Below are 20,592 nucleotides of genomic sequence, written 5' to 3'. Positions count from 1 at the left end.
TTGCGTGTTCTCCCCTTGGTCGCTTGGCAGAGGTCACAACCGGGTACCCGATACCCGGCTACCCGTACCCAGCCGGGTACGGGTACGGGTGCCCGTTTGCGACCCTGGTGGGGCCGGGTACGGGTACGGGTAGGCCGTGAGTCACTGGTGAGTCACCGTTTGTCACTCATTTCCCAACGTCTTGTCTCTTCTCACAATTCAAGTTCCTAGAATCAACCCACCCGCGCCTGCAACATGGCTTCATCCCAGAGGTCGCAATCGGGTACCCGTACCCTACCTGATACCCGGCCGGGTACGGGTAGCCGGGTATCGGGTAGGGTACGGGTACCCGTTTGCGACCCTGGTGCGGCCGGGTACGGGTAAGGAATCAAAACCCGCTTGCGACCTCTGTCGTTTGGACTTTTCTCGGGGTCCTCCAGTTTTTCCCTCCACAATTAGAATCGTGCGTTTAGAGTATTTGGCTGCTATACATTCCCACGTGGTGATGATGATAAGCCACTTCGTTGAGGCTATCATTTGTTGCCAGGTCGCTTCTGAAAAAGAGACCTATAGCTCAGTGGGGCCTTGCCTGGTAAAAGAGAAAAGTTGTTTATCGTGGACGTAGTTTAAAATAGGTATAAAGCTGGAGACCTTGAAAAATAGCTTGGTGGCACACGATAGCAATTTAATAACGCATCCTTGATGTGATGGGGGAGGTAATTCAAGCTTTTTATCTTAGCTGTGGAAGCCATACGTCCTCGCCTAATACCACGGACAGCACCTGACAGGTTGTACGTGTGCACGTTGAACTTCTTTCGCGCCGTACGTAGCCAACCGCGCTCATCGGAGGTTGCGTTTGTTTTGACCCCGCTGGAGCTTAGGCGTTCTATTGGCCTGGGAGTTTGGTGAATCGCAGAGACGCATCCCCCTCCCACGCCCTCTCTCACAGGTACAGGCAGTCTACTTTGACGACCTCAAGGCGCTGGTGACTCTGGCCGAGCCGTTGCTGTTCGAGTACTCTGCCGCGGCGGCGGCGGCGGCGGCGTCGTCGGCGTGCGGTTCCCCGGAGGCCACGGCCGCCGCGTCGGCCCCCGCTCCCCCGCCGTGTCGCGGCGAGGCAGAGCAGATCCTGGAGCGGTCTGGCGGGCGCGTGGACCTGCGCGAGCTCTGGGTGGTGTACGACGATTCGGGCCGGCTGGACCGCACGGCGCTCGCCATCGAGCACGTCCGGTGAGCGCCCCACGTAATGGGCCTCGAACCCTTTCCCGTTGCGATGACGTACGCGTACCTCGGCGGTTTTTCTTCCGATTCCGCTCCGATGACGTGTGCGTACGCGTACGTCTTCGAAACGGAACCGGAAGAAGAAATCGACTAACTTTATCGATACCGAGGCTCCCACAATGCCATGCGGGAGGGCGTGTGGCAGAGGTTGCAAACGGGTTTTGATTCCTTACCTGTACCCGGCCGCACGAGGGTCGCAAATGGGTACCCGTACCCGTACCCGGCCGGGTACGGGTACCCGTTCCATACCCGTACCCTACCCGAAATGAGTGACAAACGGTGACTCACCAGTGACTCACGGCCTACCCGTACCCATACCCGGCCGCACCAGGGTCGCAAACGGGTACCCGTACCCGGCCGGGTACGGGTAGCCGGGTATCGGGTAGGGTACGGGTATCGGGTACCCGGTTGCGACCTCTGCCGTTCGACCTCCGAATTTTCGTTCGGTGTCCGGGGAAAAAAATGTTCGCAAATATCGTTCGAACACCGATTTGTTCGAGTTCTGGTGCGTCCGATCTCCCAGGTTCTACTGTACTTACAAAATATATATACAAATAAAACAAAAGTGTTTTTTATTATCCTACCACTGAGCCGTTGGCTTATTTTTCAGAAGCGACCTGGCCACAAATGGTGGCTCAACGAAGTGGCGGCCTTGCCATCGTCGTGTGGAAACAGCCGGGGAAGCCGGAGGGTTCCCCACCATTCAAACGAGGGGCAACATTCGGCCGTAACCTGGCCTCACGTCCCCCAAAATAAAACGTGCAATTATTATTCTTCTTCTTTGCGGCCCAATGGGCTTTTTACTCGGGAAATAAACTTCTGATTCATCTTCTTGGTTCTTTCGGTAAAGTCACGTAGAAGGGAAATAATGAAATAATAAAAATAAAACAATAAAATAATTCTCACGACGTTTCGGCCACAACGCAAGCAGCCGTCCTTCACCTGAGGAATTATTTTATTGTTTTATTTTTATTATTTTATTACTTCGCTTCTACGTGACTTTACCGAAAGCACCAAGAAGAAAAATAATTTTCACTTATTTTATTGTTTTATTTTTATTATTTTATTATTTCCATTCTACTTGACTTTACCGAAAGAACCAAGAAGATGAATCCCTGCAGTCACGAAAGCTTTAAATCGAAATTGATACGTCTGATTCTGAAACACGTTCCTTCGGAGTGGGCAGGTAGGAACTTGGTTGGATGGCGCATTCGTGCGATCCGTGTCACGCGGCGCAAGCTGCGTGGGGCGGCGCGTCACGTGGTGCTGGGCCCGTCCGAAGCGCTCCAAGAAATACAAATCGAGGGCGGGGCTATGCACGACAGACAGACAAATAATCCCTGGTGGGCAGTGTGGGACTGTTGCATTAACCCCGTAATTATATTTGCCCATCGGTCAGTCACTCGGTGTTTTTGTATTGTTTGCAGTTGTAACTTGCTGACCCGCCCATACCTGACATCTTTGATAAAGAGCTTTATAGCTCATCGGATTCATCCTCAAGTCTAAATAAAGATTCTGATTCGGTATGAGCTACGAAATAAGCTTCATGCCCGTGCCATCGACATCACACTCGCTCACTTACTTGAGCCACCATTTTTCAATGAAGGGAGCGTGACGCCCGGCAGTCACGTGACCTCCGTCTGCGATCTGATTGGGAGTTGCCGTCCGAGTCCAGAGAGTCACATGACGGTGTGTGTGTGTCTCTGTTCATGATTATGTGGGGAGCGGTGGTGCAGCGGTCAGCGCGCTGCGCTACAAACCCGGCGACCCGAGTTCGATTCCCGCTCATGGCCAACAACAGTGACGATTATCTGGACCGGTCCTAGGCCTCCCCTAGGTAGACTCGGCCTCAAAGAAGTACCTGGTGCAGTGTGTAAACATCACCACAGGGCAGATAAAGGCGGCTGGGCGTGGCGTTGGCCACCCACCCCCTCGTGTGCCGTGCCGGCCTTCACAGGTGCTGCTCGCTAACAGCACTTGCCCCGACAGTCTGTTAAGGCTACACGGCGGATCTTTGTCTTTGTTCCGAATCACTATTTTTATTACACCGCTTATTTGCGTAGGGAATGCCTCGCTGATAGTCGAGACTTTATTTCTAAGTTTGTTTTCACCGCTCAGAGCTCCCAACAGATGAGCCTCTCCCCATTGCTGAGGACGGCTGCTTGCGTTGTGGCCGAAACGTCGTGAGAATTATTTTATAATGTTTTATTTTTATTATTTCCCTTCTACGTGACTTTACCGAAAGAACCAAGAAGATGAATCCCTGCAGTCACGAAAGCTTTAAATCGAAATTTACCTTCCCAATACTCGCGTAGAATGGAAATAATAGAATAATAAAAATACATTAAATATTATTTCATTATATTAGTATATTATAATATTATGTTATTAAGTTTTATTTTTATAATCTATTATTTCATTATATAGTTATATTATTATATTATTTTATTTTATTATTTCCCTTCTACGTGACTTTACCGAAAGAACCAAGAAGACGAACCGGGAGACACTTTGCCTTTCGGCGCGTAATCACGTGACACGTGACACGTCTCGCGTTCCGTTTGATCGCTTGTTGTGATCACTGTAATTGGCACGCGTTGGTGATTGACCGGCGCGTGCGTTTTGTCTTTTAGTTTCTTCCTGGGGCACATCTGGAGGGCGTGGGACGAGGAAGATGACGACGATTACGATTACTTTGTGAGATGCGTCGATCCAAGACTCAAACTGTAAGGACGAATATTTTTTGCGTTTAACTCACGTGACGTGCTGATGGTGATGACGTGGCTGTGGGTACTTAGACGTGCTGATGATGATGATGATGTGGCTGTAGGTACTATGACATGCTGATGATGATGACAACGACGTGGTGGCTGCAGGTATTACGACGTGCTGATGATGATGATGATGACGTGGTGGCTGCAGGTACTATGACATGATGATGATGATGACAACGACGTGGGGACTGCAGGTACTATGACGTGCTGATGATGATGACCACGACGTGGTGGCTGCAGGTACTATGACGTGCTGATGATGATGATGACGTTGTGGCTGCAGGTACTATGACATACTGATGATGATGATGACGTGGTGGCTGCAGGTACTATGACGTGCTGGAGGGGCGCCTCCCGGCGGGGCTGGTGAGCGAGTACTCCCGCCTGCGCTCACACTTCGACGCCACCTACGCCGAGTTCTGCCTCCTGCGCGGCTCCATCACGGAGGGGACCGACGCCGAGGAGATGGAGCAGGACGGAGCCAAGGTGGCCCGCGGAGTGGAGCTCTACGAGAATCTGGAGACCGCCAAGCGCAAGCTCCAGATCATGGAGAATCCCGTGCTTCGGTGAGAAGAGCTGCAACTTCTGACTGCTATTGGGATATCTAAAAATATAGAAGGGAAATTTGTGTGTGTAGTCTGTTCAAAATGTTTAGCGTACTTTCCGACATGCAACAAACTGGAAATTTGGCATGTGGGTAGCTTCCAGACTACACAATGCAAGAAGTATAAAAATAGACTTTAGTAATTTGGGGGGAGGGCGCAATAATGGATATATTTTGCACGGCAAGTGAGCGGTGACATCTGTGATGTGCTTTGTCTGCCTAGCGTCACGTGATCACAACTGATATACGAGCGCTTTGGATTACAAACACGTTTCCGGAACGAATTATGCTCGCAATCCAAGGTTTTACTGTAAAACTAAACAATTTTTTTTATCTTCTTGGTTCTTTCGGTAAAGTCACGTAGAATGGAAATAATAAAATAATAAAAAGGAAACGTAATAAAATAAGTCAGTTTTATTTTTATTACTTTATTATTTCCATTCTACGTGACTTTACCGAAAGAACCAAGAAGATGAATCCCTGCAGTCACGAAAGAAGCTTTACATCGAAATTTTTTTTGTATCTTGTCCTGCTGCTGCTGTCGCCGCCCGCCCCCTGCTCAGCTTCGTGCTGGGATATCAGGCGAGCGCGGGGGGAGAGGCACGAGTGGCGCGCGGACCCCGGCCCGACGGCGCCGTGACGGTGCACGTGGTGGCGGTCACCGCGTCGCTCGCCACGCTCGGCGCGCTCACACGCTCGCTCGCCGAATCGCTCGGCGCCGGCACCGGCGGAGTCGACGAGCAGATGATACACGTGAGGGTTGGACTGGGGGCGGGGGGGGGGGCGGTGGTGACGTGGCCCCCCGCGGTTCAGATCCGGCAGGCCTCCCTAGTTAATGCCGCAGTGTGTATTTTGACCGTGGAAATTAGAGCGTAGTAGTGCTACGTACATCGGCCTACGCCGAGTCTCCGAGCTTGGAGTGGTAAGCACGGCACAAGCACTACAGTAACTTTTTACGTCTATCTGTACGTTTATTTATGCCAATTTCACACGGTAAACAAATTTTAAACGCCAAACCCCCCCCCCCACACCAAAACATACACACAACACCTAAAAATGTAACGTCATGCGAGTATGTGCAAAAATAAGCTGTTTAAAATAATGACGGCGAGTGATTATCCGGCTTTTTGGAAAATCCAGTGCTCCCCTTCCGAAGTTGCCGGATAATCGATGATCGACTGTGCAGGAGAACCGCTCTTAACGACAGTAATTGGTTCCACGAAACCGGTCATGAAGCGAATATAGGAAATGCACGTTAAAGGCTTAATTCGTTCCGTCGTTTAGCGATTAGTCGTTTAAAGGGGTGGTCTTTAAGAGGGGTTCTACTCTACACTACACTATACACATTGGGATCCATGGAGGCCTGTCGTTAAGCGATTAGTCGTTTAAAGGGGTGGTCTTTAAGAGGTGTTCTACTCGAATTCTCTCTTCCCCTGCCCCACCCCACTGCTGCCACCCCCCCCCCCCCCCCCCCCCCCCCGGGCACTCTTGCAGTTCCACAGCAGCCTGCAGGGAGCGCTGGACGCGTGCTACGAGGGAGACCGCATCGTCCTGTGCCCCGGAGTCTACTCCGAGGAGGGCTTCTGCAGCATCGCGGAGTCGGTCAGCATCGAGGGTGGGTGGCAGAGGTCGCAACCGGGTACCCGATACCCGTACCCTACCCGACCTACCCGATACCCGGCTACCCGTACCCGGCCGGGTACGCGTAGCCGTTTGCGACCCTGGTGCGGCCGGGTACGGGTAGGCCGTGAGTCACTGGTGAGTAACCGTTTGTCACTCATTTCGGGTAGGGTACGGGTACAGGTAGGGAACGGGTATCCGTACCCAGCCGGGTACAGGTACGGGTACCCGTTTGCGACCCTGGTGCGGCCGGGTACGGGTACGGGTAAGGAATCAAAACCCGTTTGCGACCTTTGGTGGGTGGCCTGAGCCGGCACCCCCCCCCCCCGCACGGCCGCCCCCCATGTGGGCGTGCCGGAAGTTGTAGAGTGCCGCTGAGCCGGCTACGGGGGCGGTGGAAGCGCGGGGGGTCGGCAACCTGCGGCTCCGGAGCCTCAGTGTAGAGGTGGGATGGGAGGTCACGGGGCTTCCTCAGTGTAGAGGTGAAATGGGAGGTCACGGGGCTTCCTCAATGTAGTGATGGGATGGGAGGTGGAGCGTCGGTCATCGCTGGCTGGAAGCCGGTTGGGGGACCCCTTGCCACTGCGTCTCTCCTGTCTCAGGGTTCGGCGTTGCCGACGACGTGGTGATCGAGATGCGCGGGCGGGGCGACGTGTTCGTGGAGTGCAGCGCGCGGCACGTGACGATCTCCAACATCAAGTTCATCCAGCACGACGCCACCGAGGGCATCCTGCGTGAGTGAGCGACACCCTCCATTCATCATCGGCATCATCAGCGTAGCAGCAGCTGAATCGGCAGCAGCAGCAACATCAGCGGCAAGTCATATCATCGTCATCAGCAGGAACACCAGCAGCATCAACGGCATTAGCAGTAGCAGTAATATCAGCTGCAGCAGCAACATCATCATCAGCTGCAGCAGAATCATCATCAGTCGCAACAGTAGATATATCGACAGCAAGAGCAGTAGCAGAACTAATGTTATCAGCAGCAACAGTTGTAGCATAGCAGGGGCAGCTGCTAAATAATCATTATACTGGTAGGAACGAAGTGAACCAGCCTACAATAGATTATATCGTCCGTCCGTCCGATGTCCGATTAGGTATAGCAACATCGCCCCCTACTGCAAACACTTGGCAGGACCCTACAAAAACCTTTAGACTCAGTGAGGCTTTCCTGGCTAAACAAGTGTAACATCCCCTTATAATTCCCTGAGATGGTTTTTAATTAAAACATTTAAATTCAAAATTAACTCACAGCAGCCTAAAGCCTACAGCTAGGCCTAAAGCCTAGAACTAGGCCTCAAACTCTCCCTTCGTATCGTATTTGTTCGTTCCTACCAGCCCACCCCGCAGGGACCTGTTTTAGCAGCTCCGATTAGCACGGCTGGCTACATACGGTGCGAACGGATTTCAACATTCATTGATTCGCAGCAGTAGCATAGTTATCACCACGGGCAGTCGCTGTCATTAGCAGCAACGGCGGTGAAGTGCGCGTGCCCCCATGTGACCGTCCCGCCCCTAGGTGTGCTCCGTGGCGAGACGGAGCTGCACGAATGCGTGCTGCAGTGCGAGACCTCCGGGGTCACGGTGAGGCCCAAAGCCCACCTGACCTTAAAGAACTGTGACCTCTACGGGGCAAAGGTGAGCGTTCATGCCACAACCTTCTTGTTCCAGTTCAAGGTCAAGGGGTCGTTGGGGCCGGCCAATGCTGCCGATCAGAATCGGAATTATTTATCCTGGAGAAATCCGATGGGCTTAAGAAGCTCCCATGGACATGGTGAATTGGACTCCCAGGGTAAACTGGACTCCCAGGGTAAACTGGACTGCTATGGTAAACTGGACTGCTATGGTAAACTGGACTGCCATGGTAAACTGGTCTCCCACGGTAAACTGGACTGCCATGGTAAACTGGACTCCCATGGTAAACTGAAATCCCACGGTAAACTGGACTCCCATGGTGAACTGGACTCCCATGGTAAACTGGTCTCCCACGGTAAACTGGTCTCCCACGGTAAACTGGACTTCCATGGTTAACTGGATTCCCACGATAAACTGGACTGCCATGGTAAACTGGACTTCCACGGTAAACTGGCCTGCCAGGGTAAACTGAATTCCCATGGTAAATTGAACTCCCATGGTAACCTGGACTCCCAGGGTAAACAAAAAATTTATGTGATGAGATGGATTCGCGAAAGAGACCTTGTCCTACTGATTTTCGGCCTTCATAGGTGCTACCCGCTAACAGCGCTTGCCCCAACAGTACGTTGAGACTACACGGGTGATCTTTATCTTTGCGCGTATGCGTGTGTGTGTGCAGGGAGCGGGAGTGGAGGTGTACCCAGGCAGCACCTGTACCCTGCTTGGCAATGGGATTCACCACTGCCGTGAGGGCGTTCTCATCATGGTGAGACTCCGGATCAGGGCGATTGTGTGTGAGCCTAGTCTTCTTGGTTCTTTCGGTAAAGTCACGTAGAAGGGAAGTAATAAAATGATAAAAATAAAACATAATAAAAAAATTATTTTATTTTTATGATTTTATTACTTCCCTTCTACGTGACTTTACCGAAAGAACCAAGAAGATGAATCCCTGCAGTCACGAAAGCTGTAAATCGAAAAAAAGCTCGTGTGTTGTTCGGGGCTACTGTTAGAAGTAGGTTCGCATGTTCGCTAGTGTTATGGCTCCGTGTTCATGGTGATCATAGCGCTAGTGTTATGGCTCCGTGTTCATGGTGATCATAGCGCTAGTGTTATGGCTCCGTGTTCATGGTGATCATAGTGCTAGTGTTATGGCTCCGTGTTCATGGTGATCATAGCGCTAGTGTTATGGCTCCGTGTTCATGGTGATCATAGCGCTAGTGTTATGGCTCCGTGTTCATGGTGATCATAGCGCTAGTGTTATGGCTCCGTGTTCATGGTGATCATAGTGCTAGTGTTATGGCTCCGTGTTCATGGTGATCATAGCGCTAGTGTTATGGCTCCGTGTTCATGGTGATCATAGCGCTAGTGTTATGGCTCCGTGTTCATGGTGATCATAGCGCTAGTGTTATGGCTCCGTGTTCATGGTAATCATAGCGCTAGTGTTATGGCTCCGTGTTCATGGTGATCATAGCGCTAGTGTTATGGCTCCGTGTTCATGGTGATCATAGCGCTAGTGTTATGGCTCCGTGTTCATGGTGATCATAGCGCTAGTGTTATGGCTCCGTGTTCATGGTGATCATAGCGCTAGTGTTATGGCTCCGTGTTCATGGTGATCATAGCGCTAGTGTTATGGCTCCGTGTTCATGGTGATCATAGCGCTAGTGTTATGGCTCCGTGTTCATGGTGATCATAGCGCTAGTGTTATGGCTCCGTGTTCATGGTGATCATAGCGCTAGTGTTATGGCTCCGTGTTCATGATGATCATAGCGCTGGTGTTATGGCTCCGTGTTCATGGTGATCATAGCGCTAGTGTTATGGCTCTGTGTTCATGGTGATCATAGCGCTAGTGTTATGGCTCCGTGTTCATGGTGATCATAGCGCTAGTGTTATGGCTCCGTGTTCATGGTGATCATAGCGCTAGTGTTATGGCTCCGTGTTCATGGTGATCATAGCGCTAGTGTTATGGCTCCGTGTTCATGGTGATCAAAGCGCTAGTGTTATGGCTCCGTGTTCATGGTGATCATAGCGCTAGTGTTATGGCTCCGTGTTCATGGTGATCATAGCGCTAGTGTTATGGCTCCGTGTTCATGATGATCATAGCGCTAGTGTTATGGCTCCGTGTTCATGGTGATCATAGCGCTAGTGTTATGGCTCTGTGTTCATGGTGATCATAGCGCTAGTGTTATGGCTCCGTGTTCATGATGATCATAGCGCTAGTGTTATGGCTCTGTGTTCATGGTGATCATAGCGCTAGTGTTATGGCTCCGTGTTCATGGTGATCATAGCGCTAGTGTTATGGCTCCGTGTTCATGATGATCATAGCGCTAGTGTTATGGCTCCGTGTTCATGGTGATCATAGCGCTAGTGTTATGGCTCTGTGTTCATGGTGATCATAGCGCTAGTGTTATGGCTACGTGTTCATGGTGATCATAGCGCTAGTGTTATGGCTCCGTGTTCATGGTGATCATAGCGCTAGTGTTATGGCTACGTGTTCATGGTGATCATAGCGCTAGTGTTATGGCTCCGTGTTCATGGTGATCATAGCGCTAGTGTTATGGCTACGTGTTCATGGTGATCATAGCGCTAGTGTTATGGCTCCGTGTTCATGATGATCATAGCGCTAGTGTTATGGCTCCGTGTTCATGGTGATCATAGCGCTAGTGTTATGGCTACGTGTTCATGGTGATCATAGCGCTAGTGTTATGGCTCCGTGTTCATGGTGATCATAGCGCTAGTGTTATGGTTCCGTGTTCATGGTGATCATAGCGCTAGTGTTATGGCTCCGTGTTCATGGTGATCATAGCGCTAGTGTTATGGCTCCGTGTTCATGGTGATCATAGCGCTAGTGTTATGGCTCCGTGTTCATGGTGATCATAGCGCTAGTGTTATGGCTCCGTGTTCATGGTGATCATAGCGCTAGTGTTATGGCTCCGTGTTCATGGTGATCATAGCGCTAGTGTTATGGCTCCGTGTTCATGGTGATCATAGCGCTAGTGTTATGGCTCCGTGTTCATGGTAATCATAGCGCTAGTGTTATGGCTCCGTGTTCATGGTGATCATAGCGCTAGTGTCGAAGAGCCGCGTGCGGTCCTCTGGAACTGCAGGTTTGCCCACCCCTGTGCTAGTTGAAGGGCTTGCGTCTGGACTGGTGTTTAGTTTGAGTATAAGGTAACTGTTGGTGTTACTGTATTCTTGGTTCTTTCGGTAAAGTCACGTAGAAGGGAAATAATAAAATAATATTAATATAAAACAATACAAATTCTCACGACGTTTCGACTGCTACACAAGCAATCATCATCAGGTGTGAAATCCACAGAAAGAAAATTGTGTTGCAGTTGAAACGTCGTGATAATTTGTATTGTTTTATATGTTTATTCTTTTATTTTTATTTGAAATTTTCTTGCTGTGGATTTCACACCAAATGATGATTGCTTGTGTTGCAGTCGAAACGTCGTGAGAATTTTTATTGTTTAATATTTTTATTATTTCCCTTCTACGTGACTTTACCTGAAAGAACCAAGAATGTGAATCCCTGCAGTCACGAAAGCTTTAAATCAAGATTTGTTAGTGTTCCTGTTAATGCTAAGTGCTGGTGTGTGTGCGAGTGTTAATGGTAGCGTATGGGGCTCGTGTGTTTGCGTTACCGGTTTAAGCATTAGCCAAATCTCAAGGTATTAATTTCGAGACAAAGCCTACCTAATTCTGGATTTGAAGTTTTCGTGACTGCAAGGATCCATACTCTTTGGTTCTTTCGGTAAAGTCACGGAGGTGAAAAAAAACCATATGAACTAAAATCTAGTTATTTTTATTTTCTCCGACGTGACTTTACCGAAAGAACCAAAGAATAAAGCCTACCTCTTCCACCAGGTGGGGCTGTTTGCCTTTAGTCTTAGCTATTGGGTTTTTAAAAATGATTAACCCGTAAAAACAACGTTTTTCACTATAAATCCTTTATATGCGTGGCGGCTAGAGTCCTCTCGTCCTCTGGCTTGAGATGGCTGCCACCTATGGGTCAGATGATTGCATGCCACCATTAAGCAATTGGTAATTAAATATAATTTATTTTTTCCTAAAAAGTGTAAACTTTTGGAAAAAAAATTTTCACGAAAATAAATTGTCACGCACAACGAGTCTGTGTGCAAAATGTCAGCTCGATTGGATCACGGGAAGTGGGTTAAAAAACGACCGAAAGATTTGCACGGTCGTAAGCGCGCAAGCAAGCAAGCAAGTGAACTTAATATAAAGGATTTTTAAAAAAGTTGTACGTGCTACATCTATATTCCACCAGGATCGGAATCTTGACGATTGGGTTTCAGGAATAGCGCCTTTTAGCCTCGGCTCGAAGAGACCGTGATCCCCCAGGTTTTCACCTCCCCCCCCGCCCACCCCTTCTCTGCCACAGGACTTCATGGAGTCTCTCTATGACATGCCCAAGCTGTCCATGAGGAACAACCTCATCAGCAAAAACGACGGCCACGCCGTCAGCCTCGTGAAACCAGAAGCCTCGAAGCCCCCCGGGTGCCACGCTGAGAAGCACGGACAAATCACGCTCAACAACAACGCATCCGGTAGGTTCCGCGTTTCTTTATAAAACATTTTTTTTTGTTAATCCCATCTGCCCCCGGCTATGCCGTCATGTAGTCGGAGCGATTTGGCCACGGGCGAAGGGGTTAAGAGTTCAAATCCTGGACGGGATTCGATATTTCCCCAACATCGTTATCGTCGTCGTCAATATCAGCAGTAGCAGCGGTCGTATGAATGAAATTGTTGATAACGATGCGTGTAACCAGGTCACCTGCTACCCCTCCCCCCCCCCCCACTGGGCAGAGGTCACAACCGGGTACCCGATACGGATACCCGTTTGCGACCCTGGTGCGACCGGGTACGGGTACGGGTAGGCCGTGAGTCACCGGTGAGTAACTGTTTGTCACTCATTTCGGGTAGGGTACGGGTAGCGTACGGCTACCCGTACCCGGCTGGGTACGGGTAGCCGTTTGCGACCCTGGTGCGGCCGGGTACGGGTACGGGTAAGGAATCAAAACCCGTTTGCGACCTCTGCCACTGGGGCACGTGCACCCCCCCCCTCTCCACCCCTCTTGCGTAACCTCCCACCACCACCATCACCACCAAAGCCAGGCCGACTCCATGTCCGGAGGAAGTGGCTGACCCTAAACAAAGATAGGCGGGTGCTAAAGAAGACGAAGGGGCGGCGGAGCCTAAAGGAAAACAGGCGTGGCCTAAAGAAGAAGGGGCGGAGCCTAAAGAAGAAGGGGCGGGGCCTAAACAAAACAGACGTGGCCTAAAGAAGAAGGGGCGGGGCCTAAACAAAACAGGTGTGGCCTAAAGGAGAAGGGGCGGGGCCTAACGAAGAAGGGGCGGGGCATAAAAAGGTAAAGTTCAGAGGCGCAATCAGGAAGGGAGGTGGGTTAAGGTGGGGCCTAAATAGGAAAGGGCGGAGCCCACAGATGTTGACCTTCCCCGTTGATTTGAGGTCGAGGGGTATAAACCATCATGATGCAAACTCCGGTCATCCTCGTAGCAGCAGCAGCAGCGGCTTTTGGCTGCTGACCGTCGAGCAAAGACGGTGGCCGCCGCATCGTCGCGCGACGCTTTCAGATGCGCTGCTTTTGCGGCCGTCTGGAACGCTGTTCCTTCCGATATCAGGAAGCCACTGGAGCTATGCAATTTTAGATCGTCATCTAGATTGACAAACTGATTTCTTTAGAACTGCTTTTTGTGTTTGGTTTGTTGTCCTTCCCCTCCCCCCCCGTCACTACCGATTAGCACGGTTGGCTACGTACGGTGAGAAAGAAGTTGAACATGCATATGTACGTGATGGTGGTGGTAATGATGATGGTGTTGATGGTGGTGAGGAGGTACCCGCATGATGAGGAAGTGGGGGATGGTGGTGATGGTGGGTGATGTTGATGACGGGGCCGTCTGGAACGCTCTTCCCTCCGATATATGGAATCCACTGGGAATTTTGCTCTTTAAAATCGTCATCGAGATTGACAAACACAAGTACATCTTCTTGGTTTTTTTCGGTGAAGTCACGTAGAAGGGAAATAATAAAATAATAAAAATTAAACATAATAAAAGTAAAAAATTATCGCGACGTTTCGGCCACAACACAAGCAGCCGTTTACATATCAACACTGGAATTAAGCATATTAATGGATAATGCAGATATGTAAACTCCTTTGTCAAGGCGCTTTCCTCCCCCGACCCAGCTTAAATATACGCTGCCAAGCTTGGCGGTGTTCATTAGGACGCTGTCTTTCCGACAGCCCTGTGTCTTCACCTGAGGACGGCTGCTTGTGTTGTGGCCGAAACGTCGTGAGAATTTTTTATTTTATCATGTTTTATTTTTATTATTTTATCACGTTTTATTTTTATTCTTTTATTATGTTTTATTTTTATTATTTTATTATGTTTTATTTTTATTATTTTATTATGCTTTATTTGTATTATTTTATTATTTCCCTTTTACGCGACTCTACCGAAAGAACCAAGAAGATGAATCCCTGCAGTCACGAAAGCTTTAAATCGAAACACAAGTGTACAGTACATAACAGGGTAGTAGTGGAAGCGTCAACACTCAAATACGTGCAGCGCAGGCTGCTCCAGCAGCAGCAGCAGATCTGCAGGGCCGCAGACTTGCCCACAGGCCAACTGGTCACGCGGAATGTGTGCGATCCCGTCAGATGTGGGGAGCTAAGCGCGGCCCAGCCTGGATATTGCTCGGACAGGTGACCACCGTTGCCATATGCCGGCATTCGCGGGGCCACGCGGCGGGTAGCAGATGGCAGCGGAACCAATCCACTTCCCGTAAAGCCTGCCCGTGCGCGCTCCCTTGTGTACGCTCGCAGCTTTCGCCAACTCGCACTGAGCTGGCGTGACGAAGTGTGGTCGTTAAGACCTCCTCGTTCCAGGAGTGGAAACTCAACGCGTTCGTCATCAACACTTGGCGCGGGTGTGCGCTTAAATGGGGGGGGGAATTATATATAAATAGGCGACGTTTCGGGCAACGGCCCTACTTCATGGCACACGAAAAAATGCGTTTGGCAGCGGATTGACAAATGGCGCCGTACAGCAGCAGCGTGTTGACCTGTCACCAGCTGGCGCTCGTTTTGTCGACCACGGAGAGATGATGATGATGATTATAATGACGGTCATCGTCCGCGTCGATGGCCGAGCGTGATTCGAACTCGCGACCCCTTCTCCGGCTCTTCGATCCGAACGGTCCCGCACCGCAGCGGAAAAGACGCAGCGCGTGATAATCATCTTCTTGCGTGCAGTGCAAAAAAAAAACAAATGTATTGTAAAGAATATTCTACGAGAATAGACATTGGGAGTGGGACGGCAGCGGTGGCGGCTTTATTATTGGATGCCGATCGCTGTTTATCGACCACGGAGAGATGATGACGACGATTATAATTTTTCGATTTAAAGCTTCTTTCGTGACTGCAGGGATTCATCTTCTTGGTTCTTTCGGTAAAGTCACGTAGAAGGGAAGTAATAAAATAATAAAAATAAAACATAATAAAATAATTCTCACGACGATTCGGCTACAACGCAAGCAGCCGTCCTCGGGTGAAGAATGAGCTCCAAGCTTGGCAGTGTCTCATTCTTCACCTGAAGACGGCTGCTTGCGTTGTGGCCGAAACGTCGTGAGAATTATTTTATTATGTTTTATTTTTATTATTTTATTACTTCCCTTCTACGTGACTTTACCGAAAGAACCAAGAAGACTATTATAATGACGGTCATCGTCCGGTTCGACGGACGAGCTGTGATTCGAACTCGCGACTCCCTCCGGCTTGCGGTCCGTGCGCCCCGCAGCGTGGTAGGTAATCATCTTCCGTGTGAAGAAAAAAATATTACGAGAATAGACATTGCAAGTGGGACGGCGGTGGCTTTATTATTGGACACCACCAGCTGTTATCTAGTTAAGCCGCCACGGCAATATTGATGTAGTCGGAGTAAGAGGGATTATTCTGTTGGAAATTATAATGAATTACACGGCGTGCCTTGCCGGCCCCGCTTCCACAGCTCGGTAATGATTGCGCTCGGTCGGTTCCTTCCCTTAATTCGAGTGGGTTTCAAGACGCGTCAAATTAGCGCGCGCTCTTCCGTTGATTTCTATCGGCACACGACTTCGTGTGTCGGGGGGGGCGGGGGGATCGTGTCAAGGTCAGTCACGGCCGGTGCCATTTGGTGCCACGACCACCACAGCCCAGAGGTCGCAACCGGGTACCCGATACCAGTACCCTACCCGATACCCGGCTACCCGTACCCAGCCGGGTACGGGTACCCATTTGCGACCCTGGTGCGGCCGGGTACGGGTACGGGTAGGCCGTGAGTCACTGGTGAGTAACCGTTTGTCACTCATTTCGGGTAGGATACGGGTAGGGTACGGGTACGGGTAGCGTACGGGTCGCCATACCCGGCCAGGAACAGGTACGGGTACCCGTTTGCAACCCTGGTGCGGCCGGGAAAGGGTACGGGTAAGGAATCAAAACCCGTTTGCGACCTCTGCCACAGCCTCGCCATCGCTTCTTTCCGTTTTGCCAGGTCCACCGAGCTGTTGAACAGTTGACACCCGGTTTTTTTCTTCCCCCGGGGTCTGCCCTCATCACCTCCGCCACCGCGCTTGGCTTTAGGTCTTCTCTTGCCCACTGGTCGCCGGACCTCTGGGTGCCATTCCCTTGCCCGTCTCGACGAGCTGCCCTCCACCACCCTGCACAACCGTGCGTCCCACCCATCACTACCGCCTCCTGCACCACTTTCTTCCCAACCCCTTATCCTCCTCCACCGCCCTGCACAACCGTGCGTCCCACCCATTACTAGCGCCTCCTGCACCACTTTCTTCCTAACCCCCTATCTTCCTCCAACGCCCTGCACAACTGTGCGTCCCACCCATCGCTAGTGCCTCACGATAACATCTCCAGCACCTACCTGCCATGCCCTACGTCCCAGCCTCCAAAGTTGCTTGCCCTATCCATCCTCCTGCACCACTGCAAGTGCTTCCCAACCATCGCGACCTCCTCCTGCCACGCAATGCGGCGCCGCGGTGGCAGGGTGATGCTGCTGTTGATGATGATGCTGATGATGCTGCTGATGATGCTGCTGCTGCTGATGATGATGATGCTGATGATGCTGCTGATGATGCTGCTGATGATGCTGCTGCTGATGATGCTGCTGATGATGATGCTGCTGATGATGATGCTGCTACTGATGATGCTACTGCTGATGATGCTGCTGCTACTGCTGATGCTGCTGCTGCTGCTGCTGATGATGATGATGCTGATGATGATGATGCTGATGATGATGATGCTGCTGATGATGATGCTGCTGATGATGCTGCTGTTGATGATGCTTCTGCTGATGATGCTGCTGATGATGATGATGATGCTGCTGCAGATGCTGCTGCTGATCCTGCTGCGTGCAGTGTAAATGTTAGCGCAACGCTGCACTACAAATGGTTTTGCGTTGATTAGGATGTGGAATTGGAGCTGATGGCTTGATGCACTCATAAATGTATTTTAGTTTGTTTGGTACGAAGCAGATTGGAGGTTAAGGTGGAAAACATGCACGCCTGCTGCTGTATATTTGAAATTTGCGTGTCTCTCTCTCTCTCCCCATGGTGAGATGTTAACTACCTCACCTGGTGTACAGGAGGTCGTGGGTTCGATCCAGACCCTAACGTCTGCTGCTGTGTATTTGGAGTTTGTGTGTCTCTCTCCTTTATCATCATCACGGTGGCTAGGAGATGTTAACTATCTCGCCTGGTGTACAGGAGGTCGTTGGGTTCGATCTCCCATCCCGACGCTGACGGCCATGTATTTGGAGTTTGCCTGTTCTCCCCGTGGTCGTGTGGATTTTTGTTTCGTGGTTCCTCATGATTCTCTTCCCTTCACATTGAGAAATGTGCTTTTAAAGTATTTGGCTGCTATAAATGTCCACGTGATAAGCCACTTCGTTGAGACTTAAAACAAAATATCTTATAAAATATCTAACGTATTTTATATAATATAATAAACATAAATCTTAGTGAAAGTTAGTGAGATTTCCTTAGACTCGGAGGCACGGGATTCCACAGACTTAACAATTGCCCGAGTTCTGTGATCCTATTTTGGGATGTTTATCCAACTCCCATTAACGAGTGATGACACTGGTCAACACACTTTTTCTAGCAAAAGGTATTCCAACGGTTTTGAAGGTAATTTTGGGGCGCTGATTCCAAATCTGGCATCAGTTTTTGTCTATCACATCAGGTTTTTGAGATATCAAATATTGCATTTTCAATAAAAACTGCAGAAGAAAAATATTAAATAAATGTGGATATCTACATAAAATGATATTATAAACACACTATCCTAAAAATACAGCACCATATTTTAACACTAAAGCAGTCACTGACTCGCAACAACTTGCAATCATAAGTGACAGAGCTAATTTCGGGTAAAGTCAATGAAAATGGGGTATGCCGATAGCATAAAAATGATGTGATAGAGCAAATCTGAGATTAGATTTGGAATCAGCACCCTGAAATGAGTCTAAAACAGCTGCAAAAGTCCAGGCCAGATTTTTCTTTTGTTGACCAGTGTTATTCATGTGATATACATGTGATCTGCATGTGATATACATGTGGGGGGACACACTGGTGTACCCGCAGTACAACCCACGCGTGCGAGTATCGGTCATGTCACTGCTGTGAACCTATCGGGTGCGAAGACCAAGAGGGGGGGGTTAATGTCGTCGCGTAAGTTGCAATGCATCATGTTAATCCGAGAATATGCACCACCTCTTATTGGTTGGGTTATTCGCATCGAATCAACATACTGCCTTCTGGCAAGCCGGGGAATATGTTCGTGCGACGATCGACCAAACTTCGCTGCCTCCGCACTGCAGGATTGCAGAGGCCATGTGCATAGCCACCACCGCCACCGCCCGGCTTAGGGTTTTGGGTTATTAATCGCGATAACATCACGTGGCAACCCAGCGGCATTTGTTTATGTCACGGTTGACTCTTCCGCGAATGAGAGCGGGAAGGGTGAAAATGGTCAAATTGGCGGAGGAATTTGATGCGCATCTCTGCAGCAAAAAAACGAGATCACGTTTTTGCCAGGGATCGCGCCGTTTTGCAGATGAAGCGACGCCGCATTTCACGAAGTCAAGCGCTGTCTTTTGCAGCGTGGGCACAGGGAACGCTCCCGCACCAGATGGAATGGCTGCGAGTGAACATGAAGGAAGCGGGACCAATTGTTGGAGTACAATTGGCGAAGCTATTTGACTAAATGCCTACGCGGAAATGAAATTCATCAATCGTGAAGTGATGCCTAAATCATTCTCCTGTCCGAACGGAGAGACAAAACCGACTCGAAGGACTGCGAGGCCCCATTTGTCCCGCTTCGCGCACGTAATTCGTTTTGCGGAGATCGTTGCGAAGCAAACTAATGGACAATTCAGAGGCCACCCCGACCACGTGACCAAAGGTGGATTCACAAAAATTGAATTCTCCCATCGACCGCATACATTCAGTCGATCGGATTCCGGACAAAAAAAAGATTAATGAATATCAAAGATCATTGTGCGCGGCTCCGCTCGACTCTGAAATCGCCGTCGCTCCGGTGGAACGGCCCCGCGCGAGGCGACGGGCACGGAGCCCGTCGGCAGCGGCAGCCTCTTCATCAAGAGGAGCCTCTCGCCAGCCCATAGAGGCCGCTCTTCCCTCTGTGCCGCTGCATTCAGAGCAGCTCGTCCACGCGTGGATTCTTGTCGCCGCGTCAGACGCACACGCGGAGAGCCAATACCACTGAGAGCCTGTGATGAACAGAGCCTGGGTTTGAATTCGAGTCTCAGCTGCCCGTGATGGACACAGACTGAGAGGCTGGGTTTGAGTCCGGGTCTCAGCTGCCTGTGATGGACACAGACTGAGAGGCTGGGTTTGAATTCGAGTCTCAGCTGCCCGTGATGGACACAGACTGAGAGGCTGGGTTTGAGTCCGGGTCTCAGCTGCCTGTGATGGACACAGACTGAGAGGCTGGGTTTGAGTCCGGGACTCAGCTGCCTGTGATGGACACAGACTGAGAGGCTGGGTTTGAATTCGGGTCTCAGCTGCCCGTGATGGACACAGACTGAGAGGCTGGGTTTGAGTCCGGGTCTCAGCTGCCCGTGATGGACACAGACTGAGAGGCTGGGTTTGAGTCCGGGTCTCAGCTGCCTGTGATGGACACAGACTGAGAGGCTGGGTTTGAGTCTGGGTCTCAGCTGCCCGTGATGGACACAGACTGAGAGGCTGGGTTTGAGTCCGGGTCTCAGCCACCCGTGATGAACACAGACTGAGACCCTGTGTTGCGAGTTTCTCAACCCGGTCACCAGTGAGGCACCTTCCCAGCTCTCGCAAACCCGAGGGTTGAAGTAAAACCATTGAGGTACATTAAGCGAACCCTTTGCGAGGATGGAAAAGCTGCATTGAGATCGCATGAAGAACGCGCGGGAATATACGTGGCAGAAGGGGGGGAGGCAGGGGTTAAGCTCGTAAGAGTTATGATAAAAATAAGTCGTACATTTGGTGTTGGCGCCATTCGCAGAGCGTGAAGCTGTCGCGAAGGCGCTACGTTTCACAGACGGGTACAGTCGCCGCGGCGGCTAGGAGATGTTAACTACCTCGCTGGGTATGCAGGAGATCGTG

General features: G+C 50.4%; 1 protein-coding gene across 2 annotated transcripts in view; it reads left to right on the top strand.

Moving 5' to 3' along the window:
* Positions 1-20,592, top strand: part of SHCBP1 (SHC binding and spindle associated 1) — a 35,310-nt gene that overhangs the window by 7,455 nt on the left and 7,263 nt on the right. For both annotated transcript variants that reach the window (XM_078619556.1, XM_078619554.1), the window contains exons 4-12: positions 929-1,209; positions 3,894-3,986; positions 4,361-4,600; positions 5,202-5,391; positions 6,133-6,253; positions 6,861-6,992; positions 7,780-7,898; positions 8,575-8,661; positions 12,298-12,463. In XM_078619556.1, coding sequence (XP_078475682.1) covers positions 929-1,209; positions 3,894-3,986; positions 4,361-4,600; positions 5,202-5,391; positions 6,133-6,253; positions 6,861-6,992; positions 7,780-7,898; positions 8,575-8,661; positions 12,298-12,463 — 1,429 coding nt within the window. The remainder of the gene's footprint in view (positions 1-928; positions 1,210-3,893; positions 3,987-4,360; positions 4,601-5,201; positions 5,392-6,132; positions 6,254-6,860; positions 6,993-7,779; positions 7,899-8,574; positions 8,662-12,297; positions 12,464-20,592) is intronic.

Source organism: Lampetra planeri, chromosome 63 (assembly GCF_965212315.1).
Source record: "Lampetra planeri chromosome 63, kcLamPlan1.2.h2, whole genome shotgun sequence".
NCBI classification, from domain to species: Eukaryota; Metazoa; Chordata; class Hyperoartia; order Petromyzontiformes; family Petromyzontidae; genus Lampetra; species Lampetra planeri.
This window is presented reverse-complemented; position numbering and strand designations above follow the sequence as displayed.